The 24,800-nt window shown below is 40.7% G+C and overlaps 1 protein-coding gene across 2 annotated transcripts in view; it reads left to right on the top strand.

Annotated features, from left to right (window-relative positions):
- The window catches only part of LARGE1 (LARGE xylosyl- and glucuronyltransferase 1), a 289,620-nt gene that overhangs the window by 230,922 nt on the left and 33,898 nt on the right, over positions 1-24,800 (top strand). For both annotated transcript variants that reach the window (XR_008574184.1, XM_054804363.1), the window contains exons 9-11: positions 9,337-9,449; positions 10,959-11,084; positions 22,033-22,188. Coding sequence is in view for 1 of the 2 variants with exons in the window: in XM_054804363.1 (XP_054660338.1) it covers positions 9,337-9,449; positions 10,959-11,084; positions 22,033-22,188 (395 nt within the window). In the remaining variant the exon portion in view is untranslated. The remainder of the gene's footprint in view (positions 1-9,336; positions 9,450-10,958; positions 11,085-22,032; positions 22,189-24,800) is intronic.

Consider the following 24,800-nt stretch of genomic DNA (forward strand, 5'->3'; position numbering starts at 1 on the left):
GTGGGCTATTGTTAATATTAGAAGCCAGCCAAAATAATTATCACCTGTGCAGGGTGCATTTTTTCTTTTCACATAGTCCAAAGTGGAAACCTTGTAAAACTGTTGACATTTCGACCCCTATTAAATATGATGCTTTTGAGAGGATGAAAACCAAAAAAAACCCCCACATAATTTAAAGCAACGGTCCCTGTTACCTTTCACTTCTTGCTGCTTTCTGAGGAAGAAAAAAACATAGATAAGCATCATGGATAAGGTCCAGATCTGATATAAATGCCTGACTCTAGTGTTAAATATACCTAAGCTGATTTATAGGAGCTGAGGATCAAGAAACAGACTTTTTTCTTTTAAAGGTGGCTGATTCTTTGGTGGATAGTCCAAGAGAGATTAGTTTTGGAAGATGCACTTGCTTTCATCAGAGCAAATATTCAGCAAATTCCAGCAAACCTCCTCAATTTTTATCCATGGAAACGAGCTTTATGCAATCCCTTCTTCCAAACATGCCTGCACAGGGAGATTCAATGACTGGACCTCCTCCACAGTAACCCTGTACGGTCTGTACTATTTTGTGATTCCTCTTGAGGACAGCGCAAAGTCCAGTTATTCTGGCTTGATGTAGAGTTGTGACGCTCACTCACACTTCTGTGTTTTGAGGCACTGACATCTAAAATTGTACACTCAGAAAGAATGAAGAGATGCATGAGAATCAGTCCAGGATGGGTAATCAGATGAACATGAACTCCAAATTTAATACAGTTGTCAAAATACTTTGTGTCGTCATTGGATGTATAAACAGGGATATCTCAAGTATGAGTACAGGAGATATATGTCTTTTATATTGGGTGTAGACTTTTTACTCCTGACAATCCAAATATCTATGCTGTCAGATAACTTAGCTCCCTAGTTCATTCTTCACTCTTGGCTCCCTGATCATCCATAGGCAACAAGTTAGTTGGTACCCTGTCTCTCTCAGGGAGCAACCTGTCTTTTATCAAGAAAAAAACCATATTGAGTGTAATTTGTTGATAGTTCACTCCAGGAATTATTTCTAGAAGGTGGTATGGATAGGACTACACCCTGTTTGGCACCTCTTTCCAGTCCTTCAACACTGTATCAGAATACTTCACACTCTCTAATATTCCCACATGCCCTGATGACATTCTCCAGTGCACACAGCATAGACCCTCGGTTCCATGCTAAAAACTCTTCAATCTAGAAAATTGTAACATGGCTGTCTCATGATGTTGGACACTGAGAAATGCAAACAAAGTAATGTCTAAAAACTGAAGGCACACAAGCTAGGCTCCCAGAGACAAGTACTATGTAGCATGAATGTGAATAGTGTGTGTACACCACTTCATCGTCCTTGATCGGGGTGCTAAGGGTCAATTCTTGGAGTGGATATATTTTAAAATGTAGATTTAGCTACTTGTCCAGGTCTAATCTCCACAGGTCAAAGAGGAGTACTTATAAATTAACGAAGTTCAAAGAAAATACTGGAGAATTTCCCATAAAGTTGGGAAAAATGGCTCCAGGAGCTTATCTGGGAGCAAGTCAAGCGATATTTTGATCATAGCTTATTAGTATCTGCAGGAGAAAATAACATTTCTTAATAGAGGGCTTGCCAATTTAGCAAAGGTTCAGCAAGATCAAATGACTGCAAGTTCAAAGACATGTTCAAATTAGAAATAAGGGAAGTATCCTTGATCGGGGTAATTATGCATTAGAATAAGTTATCAAAGTTTGTGATAGATTATCCATTATTGTAAATTTTTAAATCAAGACTGAATGTTTTTCTAAAAGTTATGCTCTAGTTAAAGCACAAATTGATTTTGAAAAATCCTATGGCCTCTGTTATGCAAGAGCTAAAAATTATATCCTTTCTGACTTTACCACTTAAATGTGTATTCAGCTGAGACTTTGTTTTCCCCTCCACTGAAGTCACCTAAGCATCCAGGCAAATGAAATCACAGATAACCTGCCGTGTAAGAACTTACTGAATTTTTAGTATTGAAAAGAGGAAAAGTTCTTTAAATTTCTTTGTAGAAATTTTCCACATTTCCCCGATGCCACTTTTCTTTTTAAGTCTCACATTTCAAAGTGCTTTATAATAAGGTGTGTATCTGACCATCTTTTTGTTAGTGTCAACTTTTGGCACCTCCATCATGACTTCCAGGCATGTACAGAGATGCACACTGAGTAGCTGTTGGGTGATACTTGTGCATGGCAGTGATGTGAGACACATCTCGAGACAGCTCTTCTCTGCTCCATGTAGATCGGTCATTGCCATTGGGCTACTCGCTATAGTACTAACTACTTTCAGCATATAGAAGCTGAAACCTCCCTCCTTTCTCTCTCTCTCCCTTTGCTGGTCTGAAGTTAGAAGGTGTTATCTGAGGTTAAAAACTTCTGAGCAAAAACTTTTCCAGTCTTTTAAATTTGAAGAGAATTTGATTATTTGCCTCTTGTGTGGGTTTTTTTTTTCCCTCTTGGAAGCCATCTCCTTAGTTTACTAACTGAGAAGTCCCTGAAATATTTGCTTTCCAGTGCCTTTAGACTGTAATGTCTGTACCCTATGTGCTCACAAGGGTCACAGAGTGCAAAAGCTCTAAAAAAACTGAGGAGCTTTTTAAAATCCATGTAAGGAACTTCTTCACAGGTGGTTTTCCTTTCCTACAAATCTTTGCACAGGGTTCAGGAAACACAGAGATTCAAGAAAGGTTATTATCCTTACTGGCTTCCTTGACACCCAAAGCAAGTAGAGCAGCTGGGAAAAACTCTTAACTTCCCTTTCTGGTTTTGCTAATATTTGTCTTTTTGCCAGCCATGTTGTTTTCCATTATAGGATTTAGGAAAAATTTATCAGCAATTTGGGCAGGGAAGTGTATGACTTTGCATCACTTGGGATCTATGTAAGAGAAGGCCAGTTCCTCCAGATCTAGAGACTTTTTTTTCTTTGCTGACGTCTGAGAGACCTCCAGAATTTTTACTTCTCTTCACAAGACTCTGGAAGATAGGAGGGGAGAGCATTACTTAGTAGGATGGTCTTTAAGTAGCAGAGGTTTTCTGCCATAGACTTCCTAAAAGTCTTACGGCTCATGACTCCTCTCCTGTAGACCTCTTAGACTCCTGAACCGAGGAAATTTTTTTGTAGCAGTCTTTGAGGCTTTAAGAAGGTTGGAGAAATTTCCCCAGAAATCGAAGTCATTACAGAGAAGATACAAAGCATATGTATCTTGTTTCAAATTACTCAGGAAGAATATAATCTGAACAATAAAGAAACAATTAGAAAACTAGGGAATTCTGAGCTACAGTCAGTAGCTCTATAAGAAGTTAGGATCGTGCTCAAGTATATCCTTCATCTTAATTCTGCCTAAGGAGAAACAGCATACTTCAGAAGAGGAGAACAAAGAAAATAAAAGTGTTCCATTTCATTAAATGGTCATCAGGAAATGTAAACAAAGTGTTTATAATGCTTCAAGAGGAACCAGGCTCCCAGCAGAGCGACTGCACTACATTTCAAAATGCACTCTATCACAGCTTCCCTTCCAATACATGTGCAGAGAAAACAAGGGCTATTGCATTCTGTCACCCTGCCCGGAGGGACACCCACTTTCCATTTCAAAACAGCTTTTCAGCCCTGTTTGGTTTTTTCATCGAAAAGTTCAAATGTGGAGTCATTGTTTATTCTCAATTAACGCATCCCTGCAAGTTTTTATTGGGGTTTTTTTACATTGCGAAAGGCTTTTTTTGGAGAAAAAGGCTGGTATATGTAAGTTCATAGTTAAATAATGTATCAGGATGCTCCAAAAATGTGTTAGAATGACAGTCCTTTGGTTGTACTGTGTTAAAACCTATAGACCTAAGCTATGGTTTTATTATCCTAATGGTACAGCTGGTCAAATTATGAGCAGCACTTAGATAAATGGCCTATAAATCAAGTGAAATACATGCAGTGATTTTCATCCACACAAAGACTGAAAATGAAGATTTAAAAATGCGTGCAGTGGCTTGTTGTGGAATTGCAGCTTTGGTTCAATATTTTAATCCCTAACAGCCATATACTTGTGTTTTTCTATTGGCTCTTGGTACTATGGGTGGAGAGTCAGTGGCCCAGTGTGGAGGTGTGGCCCAGTGGATTCCAAACCCAGTCCTTTGCAGAACTGCTCATTTGGGCCCTGAGCCAGCAAAGGCATAGTTGCATTCCTAGCATTACACACTGTGACCACTTCCATTGATTTCAGGTACAATAAATCGGAATTGAAAGAACGTTAATAAGTATTTTGTAGAGTACTAAGCAGTCAACGCTACCATGGCGCTTCTCCCGGATAGCAGAGCTGCATGCCCCTTCCATAGCGCCTAAAACTGAACTCAGCTTCTTGGTGCCAAATCTATTTCACAAAACATGGTAGCTTACTGTTGTTTGTACTGCCTTAAATCTCTGGGTCGGTTATTTATTGCAGCAAATCTCCATAATGTCAGCCCTATTTAACATTATTTCTTATAGCATCTAAGAGTCAGTGGTTTGGTGTATGGTCTTTGGTATGCTGGTTAGGTATTGTAAAATCCTAGTAATTTTTTTTAAAACTCACTATTGCTTTATAGTATATTTTGAAGTATGTCTTGCCTGTCTTTCTCAGATATCATAATGGTATCTACTTGCTATCTGTCTAGATGGTTCACTGTTACAGGCTTAGTTTTGAGAAGAATTTTTAAAAATCTGACGATAGGCTCTGAGATGCTGCTCACATAATACAGCATTGCCTCAACAGCTCACAAAAGCATCCTGTTCCACCTGAAAGAAACAGGCAAGGTAGTGCTTACAGAAAATGATCTCTTAGTAGCTACATTTTTTTCCCCAACAGCGCTGAGTATTTTTTCAGCCACCTTAAAAGGGCCATTGTAATAAATTGATTGAGTTTGAAAGCTTGTCCAGTTTCACTATAACTTCTGTAAGTGATTCTGTTCTATCTTAAAACCTTGTTTATTACTTCCAGCCCTACTATATATTCCTCTCTGAATTCCAGGAAAAGCCCTAGTCCATGTTTCTGAAGCAAGAGGTGGGGATGTTTGGTAGCATTCCAAGGGAAATTGCTGATGTTGCTGCAAACTTTCAATTTACTATTCAGAAAAATGAAATATTTTGTTCTGGAGCAGATTAACAAAAAAACCTCACAAAAACCCCAGACTATTTTTACACATTCTGTGTAGCTGTTATGTTTCTCTACAGTCTCCGTGATTTTTTTTTTGTAAGACCTCTTGTTTAATGTCACTTGCAGATGTCATTACTATCTAAGAATCTATTGTCATTACTATCTAAGAATCTACTGAAACCATTGCTTAGTCAAAACATTGGAAAGACAAATTTATTCAGAATGAATCAAAAATGGGAAAAGGACAAAAAATTCAGGTGACCACCAGAGTTTTATTAGACCCAGAATGAAACATTTATTTTCCTTTTCAGATCTTGTAACCATTTTCGATAAGATTTTTAATTTGTATCAATTTTGAAGTGAAAAATATTATTTTAGAATAAGTTGGTTGTTAAAATCTGCCAAAAAAAAATTTTGCAGTATTTCCCAACTGAAACGTTTTAGTCCAAATATGTTAATTCAGATTTTTTTGCCCTGTTTTCTCCAATCCACTCACTAAATTCCTTTGTTAGTTTGTTTTGCTTTTGTGGCTGAGGATTTTTGTGTGTGCATCCTGAAATTACATTTTTGAGAAACTCCTTTGTTTATTTGTTTGCTTTCTTGGTTGTTTGTTTGAGCAATTTGGAATCTGTCAGATTTTGGTAGTTCAAGCAAAGTCTCATCAAGCAGGGGGAGCAAAAGCTGTTCAAGTCAAAACTAGACTAGGATGTGTTCCACAGGTTTAGTAACAAAGCATTATTTTTCCAAGAGCTCTGTGAGATATTTGGATCTCTGTATATGCCTGAACTATTTCCTCAGGGTAAGGAAGGTAGGGTGTTCTGTGACTGATCATAATTTGTCTAATACTCACGAGATATCTGGGTTGCCACTTTTCTCTTTTTGTTTATTTGCTGCCAAGCTTTCCCTTTGTTTTTCTCAGGTAGGTTAGGGCAGGAAAATGCTGCACTCATCAAAAGATGAGAAGTCCCACTGCCTGGGGCCAGATGTTCATAAAATATTCCTTTGATTTTTATTTTTTTTTCCTCCAGTCTCTTCTTCCCCCAGCACAGCAACTGAGAGTAAGTCCCTTTTCCCCTCCTGTTCAGCTGTATGTCGTCTTGAATTTAGGCTGAGATTTCAGTCACTTTGACTCGGAGGGAAGGGGCTCCTGAGGCACATATTTCCCTTTCCTTATTTCAGACACTTTTCCTGCAAACTAATTGCACAGATTGGAGTTAGTTCATTTGTTTTGTTCGCTTTTGGTAACAGAACAATATAGAAGTAGAAATGAAGTGCTCTGTTCTGAAGGAAAGGTAATTTTTCCTCTGCATGAACTATTTAAAAGTTCCCAACACACATGCTTTTGCACTAAATAACAGTAATTAGGTGAATAGTATTAAATTTTCCTCTTAGTAGAAATCTCTTATTCTCACTAATACTAATGAGTAAATATTTAAACTTGCTATAAATATTCTCCAGTAGTTATTTTTACAGCAGCAGTAAATTAGAATTCCACGGTGCGAGAAGCCCTGAACAGAGGCTGTACAAAGGTGTTAAACCCAAGCCTGTAGGTGAATTAAAATAGAAATCACATTGAAATTAGTCTTGACGATGGAACATTAAAAGCTTATGAATATTTTCAATAGCCATGATGGCATCATAATTTAATACATCCTTTCTCACATATATTCCAGTTTTTCCACCCCATCTGCCTCTTTTACTCTGAGCTGCTACCATGATAGCCCCTCAGGACAGCATAATCTCTTTAGCCGCGATGCCATAATCTGTTGCTACTGTAAGACAAAAAAATTGGAGAATACTGCACATATTAAAACATTTCCCCTTTTCCTCCTCAGATTGGAGGCTTAAAGAAATTAAGAAAAAATCTTTTCTTGTCTTTAAATTATAAATACTATTACATTACAGTTAACTGAATCTTACAATTAGTCTTTATTTTTCTTAATAAAGAATCTCCTCAGTTGTATTTCACTATTGAAACAAAGCTGACAGTTCTTGCCAGCTGGAAAAAATCGACTGCCAGAGAGGAGCTTATCCCACCCAGTTTATTGCTGCAGCACAACAAATCTGCTTCGCATTGATCTAGAATTTCAGACAATGCACAATGACTCTCTTCGAAGCCAATGCACGCACCTACACACTCTAAATAGGCTTCAGTTATGCTGGAGAGGGGACAAAGGCACTGGCAGAAATACGTTGTAGCATGTTGTGACAATATGTCCCTTTCCAGTCCAACAGCTGGAAGCAGAGAGGTTGACTGAAGATGAAAGGGGATCCCTCCAGTACAGGTTCCAGCATCCTTGGGAACCAGATGGACTGAAATGGAAAACAGAGCTAAATTAGGCCACAAAATTCACTGCCAGAAGAGGTTTTCTCTTTATTCATGGCAGTGCCAGGTTTTACTAGAAAGAAATTTGCCTTGTCATAGAAACTGAAGATAGAAATGACCTGGAACCTTCTTTGTTCTAGCCCAACCATCGCAGGATTGTTCCAAGTGTATTTGCTAATCTTTGTATAGTCTAATTTTTAAAGACTCATGCAATAAAGCATTTTATCTGCAATATTTAGGTTATTTCACCACAGTGGTTTTAAGAGAATTTTTCTTAAGTATTCAGACTATATTTTCTTTCTTCTTCTCATTACTTTTAGCTTCATCGTCTTAGACTCCCTCAGGCAGCTTTTCCCAGTGCCTGCTTTTTGCCATTTCACATTCTGTGTAGCTGTTATGTTTCTCTACAGTCTCCGTGATTTTTTTTTTGTAAGACCTCTTGTTTAATGTCACTTGCAGATGTCATTACTATTCTGTTCACTTCCCCCTTCCACTAATGAAGACGTGAAACAACACAGAACCCATCATTGCTCTTACTAGGCACTTCCTGTCAACCTGCTAGGCTGCTGTTTATCAGTACTCTTCTTTTATAGTCCTTCAGTTGGCATTCATTCCTCAAGACACTGCTCTTATCTAAGTTCTTCCAAATTAATTTTTCAAGTAAAATTTTCTGACACTTTGTAGGAAAGGTTTTGCTGATGCTTCAATCCAGCTTCATTGCTTCTGCTGTTTTCCTTTCTTCTACGCCAGGGATTTTGTCCAGACAAAAAGCAACTGAGGAATAACAATTCATGCTAGATATCTCTTTTTTTCCCCCCTTTGAGTGTGACTTCCTGATCTGATGATCCTGCTCTATGAACACTTGCTGCCTTCATGGCAGGCACTCTCAAAGGCTGATTATCAACCAGCACTGATAATCCGTTATTCAGAAAAGTTTCGGGGATTGCAATCAGATATGTCAGGTGATTAAATTATTACTAGGTGGAGGAAGGGCTGCAATTTCATCTTAAGCAGTAAATGTATTGCATCTTATATGGTAAGTATTAAGGGCCAGATTTCACCCCCACACGTGTTGAGTAAAATATTTTATATGAGTGACAAAGTTCTCTTTGTCTCAGGATAATTTTGATTTCAGGCCAGGTAGAAACTCATTTAAACAGTGGGATTTTGGAAGGAGCAGTTCTCTGTTCAGTGAGAAGATGGCAGAAATTGAGTCATACTAGATAAATCAGGATTGTCTCTTCCCTAGTAGACAGTGACTTGACAGAATATCCTCTGGGAGCCTGTAGCTTTTCAGAATAAGGAGCGGAAAGGGTCACTTCTGAGTGTTCAGAGGTTTCTTATTTCTTTCTTGTAGGATCTTGTCTAATTCTCTTTGGAATGATAATGACCTTTGGATGGAGTTAATCTCCATCACATGAATCACCTGTATTAGTTAATTTTGTAAGGAACAATCCCAATGCTAATCATGTCCTAATGAAATCAAGCTTTATCAGTAAGGAGACTACTAGAAATACAACATCCTTCCCTGGCTTCTCTTCTTCCCAGTTTCACTCCTCTTCGGCTACTTCGGCCTTCTTGCAAGCCTGTATAACTTAGCATTCGTTTGTATGCCATCTCTCCATTTCTTCTCTGCAGCCTCAGGGGTCCAGGAAAACTTTCTCTTAGTAGCATCTTGAAACCTGAAGCTTTTTTTAGTTAACCTTCTGTGTTAGTACAGGGTGAGGACTGTAGTTTCCACTGATAGATCTCAGCTCATGTCCTTGTTTTAACTGCTGAGTCAGCACATAGACAGGATGGGCCTTGACTGGCATGTAACATCATGGCTTCTCTTGTTCTCTGCACTGTGTTTTCCTTCAGGAGTTATCTTGCTGCTTCTCGATAAGTTACGGAAGATGAAATGGGAGCAGATGTGGAGACTCACAGCTGAGCGGGAGTTAATGAGCATGCTGTCCACTTCACTGGCTGACCAGGTGAGTAGGACATTGCAGATGAGTGGGACAACCACTACTCCATGGATTGAGGAAGGTAAGAAAGGGAAAGGGTATGAGGCGTGGGAAAAGGCAGGAGAAAGATATTGTGCCTGTTGTCACCGTTTGTTGAATCGTTCTGGGACAATGTGGAAGAGAGGAATGGAGATTTACTCATGAGGTTTCTCTTACTACACTGATGTTTTTACCTCCTCTGCACAGATGGTTCGTAAGATAGGTAAATGGGATTTTCAAGCTTTAGTTTTCTGTCCTCCTTTCTTTAACATAAAACTCTCCAGACACTATAGAAGTCCAAATATACTATGTCTTTTCCTACTGGTTATTGTCAAGCAGACTTCAGTTCTAAGAGTCTCGAGATATTTCTGTACTGTTTCTGGCAGTTGAGTCCCAGCAGTCTTTTAATGTACTCCTTGCCACAACACCCCTGTGAAGACAAAAGCACCGCTGTCTCCCTGCCACAGATGGGAAACTGAGGCCAAGAGAAGAAATAGTGTGCCTATACACAGAAATGCATATTTACTCTTTGTGCTTCCTGCCAGCTCTCAGTTTTAAATCCTGTTAATGTAGTACTGGACCTGAACCAATAAGTCTTGCTCAGCAGCTTGAGTGTATTAACTCAATACAGCATCATATTTAGATATTTCTGCTGCTTCTGAGCTACATCTGGCTTATGACCAGTCACCACTAAGAAAGCGTGCTGCTTACTGTGCACATAGAGATGTGCACCTGTGTGCAGTATCCTTGCAGGTTGATCCAGAAGCTATTGAAGTTCATTAAAATGATTCTTGCAACTTCATTGTGTTTTCAATCAAGTCTTGAGTTGCTGTCTAATACTGGCACGGGGCAGAATTTTGCAGAGTGGACCAAGGCTGCTTATGTCTTACCCTAATACCTTAACCGCAAGACTGTCCTTCTAACTTACTTCTCCAGCTGGATGGCTGCATAGATGCAGGACACGTTCTGTCCCCTCATGGTGTGGGCTGTTCTGCAGTTCTGTCCTACATGCCCTTTCCATGAAATACCTAGAATACTTCATGCAACAATAAAGTGCTAGATAAATCCCACATAGTAATTCACCTTGAAGCAGCGCAACTGCCAAGATCACTTTCATCCCCCTTTATTGAAGAGTGATGCAGTACTTACAAACAGCAGGCAGTTTGTCATTTACTGCATATTGCTCTCCATGGTGACTAGAAGAGGAACCACATCTCTTGCCAGCAGTACAAGATACATGTTTTGAAAACTTTGCTGGAATCTGTTACTTCTGTATGTCAAGACAGCCTGTTCCTCTTGTTCAGATCTACAAGTCACCCCTTTGATAGTACCTGCTATGGGAACAGAATTACGAAGCCAGGTTTGCAGAGTTCAGCTCGCGTAACCATTTGCATTTCTACCTGTGAGATGGAGAAGGACAGTCAGCTCGGGGAGGGGTCGAGATCACCTCACTATAGAAACAACATACTCAACTGTTTCTCTGGTTTTGTCTGCTAGGATATCTTCAACGCAGTCATCAAACAAAATCCCTTCCTTGTCTACCAGCTCCCGTGTTTCTGGAACGTGCAGCTGTCTGATCACACCCGTTCCGAGCAGTGCTACAGAGATGTGTCTGACCTGAAGGTATGTTTTACAGGAGGTTCGATGGGTGGTATCCTTTGTGACAGAGAATACAGGATTCCGCTGTGACAGAAAGATGAAGTCCCTTGAGTGGGGGGGAAACTAACACATGCAGTTTATGAGGACACCCAAGCAGCGGTAGCAAATAAGACTTTGGCTTTGTGCATTTTGACTGCTAGAAAAGTCAAAATGAATGCTGCTTTGGGGTTTGGCAAGGTGTTAGAGAAGTGCTTCACCTTCTTACATTCTGTACCTGTCACCTATGGCACTGCATTTTACTGCTGAGTTCCTGTTGCTGTCCCAGTTCTTAGCTCTTCCTAGCCAAAGAATACAAAACTTTTTTTTTTCTTTTTTTTTTTTTGTACTGGACAAGTTTGAAGCTCTTTAGTCAACATCATTTAATGGAGTGAAATTCACAAAGAGAGTTGGGTGGACCCTAGTTAGAAATACATTAGCCAAAATTTAAAGACCTTGCTTATTTCATATTTAGCCTTTGTGTACACTTAACCCAGCTTCACTGCTGCTCATTTTTCCAGGATTTGCCCTGGAATAAAAGGCTGAGTAGAAACCTATTAATTTAATAAAATGAAGCTATAGTATCAGTTTAATAGCACATTTTTCACTATTGTCTGGTAGAATATAAAAGCAGGATGGATTTGAACAGATATGGGTAAATTAACATCAATTGTGCTGCGGTCATTTTGAAAGGCCAGACTCAAATGTAGCATGCAGAGAGTTCAGAATTGAAGCTGATTGAGCTTCTAGGTGTAGAATATGATTGGCAGGATAAACAGCAGTAGATTCCATCAGAGCAGACTAGTGGCATCAGAACATAGTAAATAGGTAGGTTTTGGCAATTCATTTTAAAATTCAGTTAAGTTAATATACTTAATTTATGTTTCAAGAATGCTTTAGTAAATGAGGTCAAAAAAGAAAAATACAGAACCATAGAAGAGGTTGCAAGGGACGTCTGGAGACCATCCAAACCCCACTCAAAGCAGGACCAACTTAGATCAGGTTGCTCAGTGCCTCGTGCAGTGAGTGTCAAGTCTCCAAAGACAACCACAACCTCCTTGGCCCTCTGTTCCAGAGTTTGACCACCCCAATGGTGCAATATATTTCCTAAATCTAACCAAATTTTCCCTTGTAACAATTTGTAGAGTAACAGCAGAAGTGTTCAATATGAACACCAGATACTGGATGAATATAGAAAATCAATCACCCTCAACACACTGATTTTAAAAGTTGCACTTCCCAAAAGACAGAAGATCTACTACCTGGGTTAAATGACCTGTCAAAGCTGGCCAGTATTGCTTGAATTTCATACATAATGTATGCACAACCAACTATTCAGGTGTGGTCCATAGAAGACAGCTTTTAAAGTTAGATCAGTATACTGGTCAGTACACTGATCACTAAATGTTTTATGATAGATGTTTGTAGGGCAGGATCAATGCACTTGAAAGCATCATGGTTTTATGCCGTGTAACAAAGTGGTGGTAGATATTTTAGTTCTGTGCTCATGTTGAGAATCATGTATCACAGTGATTGCAAGGCCTGAAATAAAAGGAGAGATGTAGTAGCAAGGAAAATGTTTTCTAAAAGATGAATTTTAGAAAAATACACCTTCTACTTGGGAAATATCACAGTATTTTTCTGTGAATAAGAGGCTGACATTAATTCATATAATCCGTTGAGACGGATTGGATTCAGCACAAGGTTAAGACACATACATTCACATGAGAAAAAGATATTGAAGCTAATAACTGAGGATCTAGGGCTTGGATCAATTGCCTAAACGCAGTTTGAGTCACCATAGGTACTCTCAGGTATCCGTATGGGACTGGCAGGTACAACACAGACCTGCAGGAGATGATACCCTTTTGGCAAGGCAGCTGATGGGCAGACAGGGTAACCCTAAGGTGCTCCCAGTGTCACCATACATCTGTATTTATTTAGGCAGCTGAACTGTGATCCCCATGAGTGTTTTGGAGACTGGTTAAGCTTACCTCAGAGTAGACATCTGCCAACTAATCAGGCAAATCACTCTTTAGGCTCCAATGACACTATTGGCTAATCTGCTTCAGGTGTGGGACATCTAGCTTATACGTAACACCTACAAGTAAGCATTTAATAGAAGTATCTTAATAAGTTGTATCCTTTCTTCATTGTTGATTAACAAATTTATGTTTACAAGTATAACTTAGGCTTGGTTGTTTATTACCTTGTATTGCATCACGCTGTCGGTTCCATTACAACATAGGCAATGAAGTCTGAGATGCATGATATCCTCCACTGGCTTTCTGGTCTGAGGTATTTAACTCAACAAGGGATGCAGACACATAAGCAATTTCTTCAGCTGAACTGGACTTATGCACACTGCTAAAATTATCCCCTAAATACTGAATTGAGACTGAATTTTTTGCTTCGAAAGAGAAGCCAGAGCCTTATCTAGTGCACATAAGCCCCCTGGTTTCAATAAAGCTCTTCCCATATTCGGCAGTTAAAGAACTGGCCCTCAGGCAGCATGGTTTAAAATTCTTCATGCAATTAAAAAAAAGGCATAAACCAATTAAAGTTGTGAATTTGCATTATGAAGATTAGCAAAATTCTAGTTGCGAAAAGAAACCGGCTGGTTTGGTATGTTGTCGTCTCAAAAAAGCAACAACTGTTGTTAGCTCAAGTTAGAAAATGTACTCTTAAAATCACCAAAGTTAGTCAGTTCCATGGCATTTAATATAAATGGTATGACACAACATATTTGGCACATCCTGCATTTCATGGTAAGACTGGAATAAGAAACGAGGTGAAAGAAACCTCCAGGGTAAGGGGGAGAGAAAGACAGATTGTGAAGTTTGTACTGGAGGATTAAGAAGGATAGCATAGGAAAGAAGGAAATGCAGGGAGAGATTTAAATTCCAAGGTAAAGCTGTCCCAGTCAAATATTCCTCAGTCAAATCAGACTGTGTTCCTCATGTCAGACTGAAAAGGCACTGATTTAATTCCATCTGGCCTCAAAGTCCATGGGACTTCAGGATTTGTCATCTCTTATACACGACATTGTGTCAAATAAACTTAGACCCCCAGGGCTGGCTGCTGTTCAGGGCTCTGTGTGTGTATGCATATATACACACTTTGCTGCTTTTTTTCACATTCATGCAAACATAGGATAGCCAGCATACTTTTTTGCAGGCCTGTGGAGCACTTGAATATTTCATGTTGCCTGAAGAGGATTCTAATCACTTTTTACTCTTTATAGTTCTCATTAAGTTGCATCTCTATCCATTTTATTGAATTACTTTTTTTACTGTCTCATATTAGAGAAGGTCAGATGTTTGACTACTGCTGAACTCTACTTCCTGGCTGCAGCTGAGCAGCGTATACAAATTTGGAAGGACTCACATATGGGATCTTTCAGAAAAGGCATAAGAAGAATAGAAATATTTAGAACCAAGTCCTGCGTTGTTAGTGACCACTAATTTTATATCCATCTAAAGCAACATCAAAATAAGACTACTTTATTATTTTCATTCGTCTAAATGCTTACTTACCTCCTGTGTCATACTACATAATGCTAGAGGCCACACTGTACACAACTGGACTGAAGTCTGTGGGCTTCGTTCTGCTGTCCGTGGCATATGGAACCAAAACTTCTGTAAACAATTACACTTAGAGAAATCTTCATTTCCCCACCCGAGGGCACCTGTATTAAGGATGCTTTGCATCAGTCAAGAATGTCTTGAAATGAACAATTTTAACAGAAAACAAAGAGTGGGCTAAGAGGAAGTAGATGCCTTTTAATTCTTTTTGCTAAGTGAGCCAACTGCAGTCTCTAAAGGCCAGAGGTGTTTATTTTTGCATGACATTTTTTACACCTCGGAGAAACACTCAGGAGTTGTTATTAAAGACTGGCCAAAAGATGTGGAAGTGCTAACAGTCATTCTGTGTAGGTATCCACTGTCTATCTTCCTTACCTCTATGCCTCATGTGGTCCCCAGTAGCCCACAATGTCAACAGGCAAGCATGTGTGCTGTAGGACCATGCCTTGCTGGGCTTCAGAGCCTGTGGGTATCCGCCTGGAACTGAGGTTCACTTCTGCATTACTTTTGCTGGGTTGGGCCCTGTGTTTGCTTTCGTTTTTGGTTAATAGTTTGTTCCTGTCTGTAAGGAAATCTCAGTTACTATGATTTGGCACAAACCAAATGGCAAGAAAAATCTTATGAAAGAAGGTAATGAATTGTGATGCCTCTGACAATGAATCATGACCTCATTGAATGAGTCAGTCATGAAGTCTGGTTGTCAAGGATACAGAGGCTATTTACACACAGAGAATCTGGTAATTCACAATCAAAAAAAATGAGATGCTGGACTCTACAATGGGAATGTATCAAATTATTAGAATTTACCCCCACGTCAAAATAGGAAAAAGCTTTAAAACCTGTTCATGGCTTTTCAAACTGGTTTTGAACAGAGCTGATACTAAATTAGCAGATAGATAAATAATTAACCTCATAAATTCCCCATCCTGAAATTGTGTTATGTGATTCACTGTGTCCTCCCTGGCAATGTCCTCCACACCAGGACGACTCTGTGAGATTGCTTACAAAGCTTCTTGTCCATAACCCAAATACATCATTTCAGATCTGCCTCGAACGTGACCTATTGCACTTCTTTCTATCCCAGTCCCTGAGCCTCCCTGTGCTGTCCAAGCACCTCAGCACTGATCCACAGCAGTTCTGACATTCTGCTGCCTTGCACCTTTTAATGCCAACCAAGGGAGAGCTACACTGAGAGGAGTAAGGGCTCAAGAGGGTTAGACATACCCCTCCCTTGAATGAACATTGGAGTCAGTAAGGTGCTTCCGCCTTTCCAAAAAGGGAATGCTGTGGTGGTGTAGAGGTGGGTTTTGGGGTGTTTTTGCAGGCAGGAGGCCTCTCGTTAAACATTGGTACAGGAGTTGAAGGGAGAGCTGCAAATCCTTGTGAGGAAAAATTGAGAACTTTGAAAATACAAGACAGGCACAGTCTGTCAGCTTACTGCCATACAGCATAGGCAGTAAGCTGGGGAGTAAAGTAATCCCTGGGACCATGGGCACCAAATCAGGCAGGGCAGGGGTTTGAATCCCACATCCAAAAGCAGTGCCTGGACCTCTGGGTTGCTGGCTACTCAAATGTGAGTCTCCTCCACTTATGTAGTTCAGAAATATCATTCTGAAACCTCCCTGATGACATTTTTTCTGAAGTATTTGATCCTTTCTGAGGAAATTGGTTCTTTTATTAAAGCACTCTTTTCTGATAAAACACAGTCTAAAAATAAAGTTTCCAGACATCTCTAATCGAGGTATAAGTTACACATATGGTGCTTGTTTGCAATGTCACTTGGGGTGTATTTAAACTTTTCAATAATATGTACCTGCAAAAAACCCTATTGAGATGTCATTGAAGTGGCACATACTGGTGGCTTCACTGTCCAGATTTGCTGAACGTTTAACTCCTCTTGATTTCAGTGGGAACTGTCTGGTTGCCTAAACAAGGAGTCTAGTTTTTAAGCAGGAAAGCTTCCCATCTACAAAATATCACTTATTTACCTAAATTGTGAAGTGCTCGTGGGCTTAATTAAGAATATCTGTTCAGTGCTTTGCAAAATTTAACTTCTTTAGGCTTAACTTTAATCTTAATTTATTCTTACTTTTTAACCTTTCAACCTGGAAAGTAGGTATATAGATATACAGGATATCCTGTATTCTCTGATTTCATAACAGCTGAAGCAGAGTAAGAAATTATCAAGATGTATCTTTGGGTAAAAAATGGAAGAGATTATGGTTAAGGAAACATTTGGCCCAATACTTCTTTTGGAGAGAGGAGATGCTTCAAGGGAAAAATGGGTAAAGGTACCTGTAGAAATAATGTTGTGTTGAAGCTTGTTGTTTTGTGGTTTGAACATCAGATTCAAAATATTTAATCTCCCCAGAGAGGATAATGCAGCTGGTAACCTAAGGAGGTTTGCTGGGATTTTTGTTTTCAGTGTATTTCCGTGCAGATAACTGACCTTAGAGCCCTCTCCTACACTCTACCAGCATATAACATCCTCTGTTACCTTCCACCTCAGATCCCATTGCCAGTCTACAAGGCTCCAGCTGTGTCATCGTTTGAGTGCTTTGGGTCAGAACCTGGTGAATAAATGGGAACTATTGGCGCAGTTAGCCTGTTTCACTAGGTCACAAGTGTATGGAAGTATTCCAGGAGGCTGGCTGAGCGTAATCAGTGAGTGGTAACGGTTGCTGATTAACTAGGGTGGTATTAACAGAAATGTAGATAGTGCCAAGTTGCTTAATGACGACTAACCAAGTGTTAAATAGATGTGGAATTTTAAGTTCTGATCTTTCAGTACTTAAATTGCTAAATGAAGATTAAGGAGCATGTTTTTCTTAATTCTCAGGAGGCCTTGATCAAGAGTGGGAAGCCTGAAGGCTAGCACTGTTCCTGAGATGTCCACCCAGATAACAGCATTGGCATTTTATATATTCTAGCTGCAGTTTCCTCTGTAAGCCAACGGAGCTTTGGAATAGCTTAGAAAGTAGGAGGGAAAATAGAAGAAATAAACACACTATTATGGTGCTGTTCAGTCTTGGAAAGGGGATGTTGTAGTAATGAGATTTTTCGTTTCTAGATTCACTTTCTCTTTTTAATGTTGAAATAACACTTGCTCAGTCTGCAAATAAAGTGGATTCTACATTTGACTTTTTTTTTTTGCTTCTGATTTCCCTGTAATCTCTTTCCAACTGATTTTTTTTCTCCAAACAATTCACTGTTGTCCACAATAAAGTTTCTAAAGTAATGGCCATAGCTTTACCTGTGCAGCCCATTGTCTTCATCATGTGCCTCACTGATGCCCATGACAGGTTATGCAAGGATGTCTTGGCCTGTACAACTTCTACTCTAGCCGATGATGCAATAGACCAAATCAGACAGCTACAGTCAGAACGGAAGGTGAATTTGTGGGTGGACAACAAAAAAAGAATATGATCTTTGGAGGTAGTGTTTATGTCAATGGTTAAGAGTCGTTGCTTTTTGAAACCTGATGTTCTTTTTTTATGCTTTCATGTATCACATAATATTTATCTAATCATGTTATATTTAAAAAGCAGCCTGCGTTTTCGCTAGACCTGTTTTGCGGTTCTCCTACCTCAGGTCATCCAGATGGTTGCATAGTTCCTTGATGTTCTTTAGCTGCATTGGCGTGCGCTGTCTTTCTTGATTAAAAAAATCAGCTTTTTTGGATAGTCATCAGCTCCACTCAGCTTTCTTCAGTTCACTCCAGGCTCCCCTGACATCTGTACACATGCAGCATCCTGACACGTTTCAAATCTGATCAGATCTGAACCACAGCTAGGCCCTTGACACTTACCAGCTTTTACACACACAACAGATTTTGAAGCACGGCAGCAAAGAGCCTCTGCGCTGACAACTGCAGTTGTCTGGCTTTGACATCATCTCCCACACAACTGGGTAGAGGCATCAACACCAGTACTTGGCCATGATGTGACATAGTGTATGTTGATGGGAAGTTCCTGCAGCACCGGGGAGCCTGTCCTGTAACAGTTACTGAGTTTATCATCATTAACCATTTCTATGCTCGTGGTCCCCAGAGTGAGTGCTCAGAGTGCTCTGCCGGGGGCTAGGATGCTCGTGAAGACATCCAAAAGGAAACTCACGTGAAGTGTAGGAGTAGTAGGGAGAACACACAGAAGATTTTTCTTAGCAAGTGTTTTTTGTCCCATTTGCCAGCTTCTCAGCTTTCTTTGATCCACTCTTAAATAAGTGCAAGTTACCAGCAGTTTCCATTCTATGCCTGCTTGTAAAAATGCATACTAGTACCCTGTGAAACTGTTAAGCAGCCCTTTAGGTTCCTTCGGCCCTATGCTTCTGTGACGTATGCCTGTTTCCCTGAGGCAGGATTCAATTGTTGAGATATTTTTGCATGCATTTAATGCCTTTTGCTGCAGTTAAATGCCATGGATGAAATATGTCAAGTTCTTTCCAAAGAAAGGAGATTTTGAAGATATATTTTTCAGTGAAGGAAATCTGTCATCTTAAGTTTATGTCCTAACCTACCTAAAGCTCCTTTTGTTTCTGTGCTGTTCTGTATTTTCAGCATATGTTGCAGCAACCTGTTATTACACAGTTACTACTGCTGAACATATGAACAAATGTAAAACCAGCAAAGAATGTAGCGTTACCTGGGAAAAATATTGTGGTGGGTTGACCCTGGCTGGGTGCCAGGTGCCCACCAAAGTTGTTCTGTCATTTAGGGGAGAGAAGATACAATGAAAGGCTTGTGGGTCAAGATAAGGACAGGGAGAGATCACTCACCAATTACCATGGGGAAAATTAATTTAACTTATTGCCAATCAAATCAGAGTAGGATAATAAGAAATAAAAACTAAATCTTAAAACACTTCCCCCCACCCCTCCCTTCTTCCCGGGCTCAACTTCACTCCCCATTTCTCTCCCTCCTCCCCCTCCAGCAGCACAGGGGGACGGGGAATGGGGGTTGCAGTCAGTTCATCAGACCTTGTCTCTGCCGCTCCTTCCTCCTCAGGGGAGGACTCCTCGCACCCTTCCCCTGCTCCAGCGTGGGGTCCCTCCCGCGGGAGACAGTCCTCCACCAACTTCTCCAACCTGAGTCCTTCCCACGGGCTGCAGTTCTTCACAAAATGCTCCAGCGTGGGTCCCTCCCACGGGGTGCAGACCTTCGGGAACAGACTGCTCCAGCATGGGTCCCCCACGGGGTCACAAGTCCTGCCAGCAAACCTGCTCCAGCATGGGCTCCTCTCCACAAGGCCACAGGTCCTGCCAGGAGCCTGCTCCAGCACAGGCTTCCCACGGGGTCACAGCCTCCTTCAGGTGCCTCCACCTGCTCCGACGTGGGGACCTCCACGGGCTGCAGGTGGATATCTGCTCCACCATCAACCTCCATGGGCTGCAGGGGGACAGCCTGCCTCACCATGGTCTTCTCCAGGGGCTGCAGGGGGATCTCTGCTCCGGTGCCCGGAGCACCTCCTGCCCCTCCTTTTGCACTGACCTTGGTGCCTGCAGAGCTGTTCCTCTCACACATTCGCACTCCCCTCTCCGGCTGCAGTTGCTGTTGTGCAGTAACTTTTTCCCCTGCTTAAATAACGTTACCCCAGAGGCGCTACCGCCGTCACTGATGGGCTCAGCCTTGGCCAGCGGTGGGTGCATCTTGGAGCCGGCTGGCATTGGCTCTGTCAGACATGGGGGAAGCTTCTGGCAGCTTCTCACAGAAGCCACCCCTGTAGCCCCCCCCACTACCAAAACTTTACCATGCAAACCCAAGACAAATATCTACACCAAGTATTTTTGCCCAAATAATTTCCCAAATTTATACAGTGTGTAGATGCATCATGATCTTGATTTAAAGCGTTCCTATATCTGGAAAAAGTGATTTGCTAATTTCTGAAATTATCTTTTTTCCCTACAGTTGCTTTTCTTTAATTTCATGTATGGTTTTCTGACATCCTAGTAGCATCAGCAGTGGAATCCCAGGAAGGGATAAAGCTTTCCCTATCAGGAGATATTGTCGTTGGTCTTGGGTATGTAGAAGAGAATGTCATAGCTTTTATGGCAGTATAAATACTCACTGGAGAGACTATGTTGTTTGCTGAAGTTAGTACAGGAAGAATTCAGGCTACGTCCTGCTCACTCCTCCTCCAGTCCACTAATTCGGGAACAGATAACGTGATTTCAGGGGGCTCCCTGTTCCTGCAGAGTTGTGTTGCTGACACCAAGGGAACTGCGTTCATCTGCTCCGGGCTGCTTCTGTTCTACGTGCTGCGCTTCAGCTCTGTGCGTTCCCTCCCACAAATGCAGCGTTCAGAGCGAAGCTTACCACGCGACCGGCTCGGCAGCTGGTGTTGCAGCTCTGTGGCTGTGTGTGAGTGACACGGTGCCTTCACGCAATTAACTTAATGGATTCAGAGAACCTCCGGAATGCCTAGCTTGGAAATATTCCCAAGGGAGACTTTTTTTTTAATCTCTTTAGAAGTTACAGGAATAAAACTGAATACAAAGCATTCGGTGTTTTTTTCTTACGCCTAAAATATAGCCTCTATAAAATGAAATCATTCCTGCAAGCCACATTTGGCTCCCTCTTAGTTTTTCCTTAGGGCCCCATTCTCATTCACACTGGCAGCCGTGCAAAGTTGCCTTGATGTAAATGAGAATCAGGCCCTTTATGACAGCGTTGGAGTTAAATCTAGGCCAGTGTGAGAGTCATCTCCCATTAGCAGAGGCTAAATACCTGCTACAAATTGGAATTCAAAGGGTGAAGCATTGTACTGCATCGCTGTGTTGTGTAACGCAGCTGAGATCAGTCTTGTTTAAATGAAGCAAAGGCGAAAAGGAAGTCAGATTAAATTCAGTCCTTTTTGAAGGGTGTAAGTGGGTATGGGAATTAATTTCAAGCTTTTTCTTCTCAATACCTAGCCAGAGAAGAGTCTGCCTGGCCTGAAACAGTGAATCAATTTCATTAGCTGAAACAGTCATGTGGAAACCTGAGATTAATGTTTAATACCTGCATCCCTGTGTCCCTCGTCCTGCCACCCAAGGGACCAGAGTCCATAACCTGTCAGGGCCCTGATCAGAGCCGTGGCAGCATTTCTGAGGTGCTGCATCACAACCTAGAGCAGCACCCTGACTCAAATGTGCAGGAGGAAACTACGCAGGAGTTTCAAAGAACATCACCTGTAGAGTGCAGTTACTTGTGAAAGACGTGGCAAAGCCTTCCTGATAAAAAGACAGAAGGAAGTCTGTGTAGTTTTGGGGTTGGGGTTTTTTTTAAGAGGGCGGGGAACTGAACACACATAAAAAGACCAGATATAGCAAATCTGTATTCTAACAGCAGGATGTATTTTTTTTTTTTCCCCTCTGAGGTGATTCACTGGAACTCACCAAAGAAGCTGCGAGTGAAAAACAAGCATGTGGAGTTTTTCCGCAACCTCTACCTGACGTTCCTGGAATACGATGGGAATTTGCTGAGACGGGAACTCTTTGGCTGCCCCAGTGAGGCAGACGTTAACAGTGAAAATGTAAGTTGGATGTTTAATGCTTGACAATTTGAAGGGTGGTTCATACAAGGCACAGACTACATGAAGACTTGGAGAGTTGGTGGTGTGAGTAGTGTGGTGCGGAGAGACTCGGGAGAATTGAGGTCAGAGCTCAGATTCCAGGAGTGATGCTGTGCAAATCATTTAATCTCTCTGTGCCTCAGTTCCTTGCTTGTAAAACTGTCGTATTAATCCTGTCTTTCCCCTAGTTTTTGTTGCTTTTTTTTTTCCTACCTTGCCTTTTAAAAATCCCCAACAAAGGTGACATCACAAACTGAAAATGAGGATTTGGGCTCTTCATTCCATTAGGCAATTTTGCAAATGTCACCCTTAGACCTAAAACTTTCCAGGGGAAGGGCTTGTTTCTTGCTGTGTGTCTGTCCAGCATACAGCGATGTCAGTTTTGGTTAGTAGATACTAATGCACAAATAATGAAGAAGAAATGAAAATACCAAGACTGCTGGATTTAGGTCTATGAGCCTTTGCCATGCTGCAAACTACAGAAGGAGTTAATACTTCAAGGTGCACACAGGCTGTGAGACTGCAGGTTTTTTCTGCCCTGCCCCTAACCAAACACAGCAGCATTTATGCATATCTGCATAAAATGTGCAATCAGAACCTTTCAGACGAAGCAAATCCTTTGAAAGTGATGGAAATCAAGGATGTTTACACACAGATGCTCTTATGTGTGTGTATGCCTTAGTACATATAATTCCAATGTAAATAACTGTTAACTGAAACGTTTATACACAGATGTATATGAACTCCTTGCAATAATGTGGTCTCTAGAGATTTCTACACCAAGTACCAATTTTTGCTACATAGTCTGAAAGGAAATAAAAAGGAACCTGTAACATTTTATGTTATCTTAAAAAAAATATTTCTAAAATACACAACATTCTCCACATAAAAATCAATAAAGCAAAGCCAGTATCATGTACACATTAGCAGTTAAGAGGTAATTGGCAATCAATAGCATCGTTGAGGCTTGTAGTGTTTCCATTTAGTCTGTGGATAAAATGGCCACAGGAGATGCCATTCCCAATTTTTTAACTATAGCACTCAGAGATTGGATAGATATATTTTAGCCCAAGGCTTCCCAGATACTTATTTGACCATCCCACCGTCCTCCAAAAGGAGTGGGGAACGATGAGAAACTGGAGATAAACATTAACTAGGAGAGACTGAAGCAGGGATGAGAGAGAGAGAGAGAGAAAGCAAGCGCACAGTGAGAGCAAAAGCACATGAAGAAAGAAAATCCTCTGCAAGAGTGAGAGGCTTTTAGACAATCAAGTGAACTGAATGTGATAAATGACCACTAAGAGTCTGAGGGTCAGAGACATCAAGATACAATAGACAGAGTAGAGGGTAGGATAGGAAGAGAAAAGGGGAGTGAGACATTAAAAAGAAAAAAAGACAACAGAACAAAACACACCTTCATCACACTTCGAGAAGGAAGAAGGCAGGTTAAAATTATACTGAATTCACAGTATGTTGTGTGGGTTCGAAGAGCATGAATGCAGTCACAGACTTGTTGCTATATTTTCCAGAGCTCTGTAAATCCTTAATAAATAGATTTATTCCAGACGACAAGTTGCTGGGGAGCAGTGCACAGTGAATGCAAGTTCTTGCTGCTGAAAATGGCAGTCCTGAAAGTTTAAAATGGCTCATTTTACTGAACTTGTATCTGGTTGACAGACACTGGAAATGACTAACTGTTCAAGCCTGTTTCTTATTCAAGACAAGTAGAACGCAATATGGTATATGGTATGGCTCATGTCTGAAAAAGAAATGTAAGTCATTCTTCCATTTATAAATTAAGAAAAAAAAAAAAAGAGATACTGGAAAAGCATGATCTAGACATACAAAAATACGTGAGTCCTAACTTGCCAAGAGACACCAAAAAGTTAACAGCCTTCTATCAAAACAATCAGATACAGAAAAAAATCTAACTTCAGATAGCTTAAGAGTAGTCACTTAGAAGACATTGTTTTTTATTAGTTGCCCTTGATCTAAGTTCCTCTCTAAACTTGGCTATGTCCTTTTTATTGCAGAATACAAAAAGCAAGTTGTAGCTTTGAAGTTATGAGACCCTAAGAATAGTATTATCATGAAAACCACTCGTTCTCTCACTCTGTCTGCTGTAGCACATACAGTGTCACAGGTGTCCTATTAAAATACAGTACATTCCCATGATCTATTGCAGGATAATCTTCAGAAGCAGAGCATCTTGTAAGGTGAGCAGGGAACCACTGTTTGTCATTCCTCCCAGTACCAGAACTAGGGGGCATGAAGTGGAAATAGCAAGCAGCAGGTTCAAAACATAGACAGACATTTCACCCACAATGTAATGAAGCTTTGAGCAGGAGGTAATGTTGCTAAAAATATACATATGCTCAAAAAGTGACTTTTTGTGGAAAGGAAATCAATCAGGAGCTGTTAAGCTTTGGTGCAGAAAGTCCTTCAACCACAAGTTCAGGACTAGGGGAGTGTTCTGAGAAAGCATCGCTGTATGCTCGCCCTCCTGTTAGACTCCTCTCTAGGCAGCCAGCTCACAGCTGGACACAGGACGCCCAGCTGGACCGAGCTTTAGT

The sequence above is a fragment of the Grus americana genome, chromosome 1 (assembly GCF_028858705.1).
Source record: "Grus americana isolate bGruAme1 chromosome 1, bGruAme1.mat, whole genome shotgun sequence".
In the NCBI taxonomy this organism is placed as follows: Eukaryota; Metazoa; Chordata; class Aves; order Gruiformes; family Gruidae; genus Grus; species Grus americana.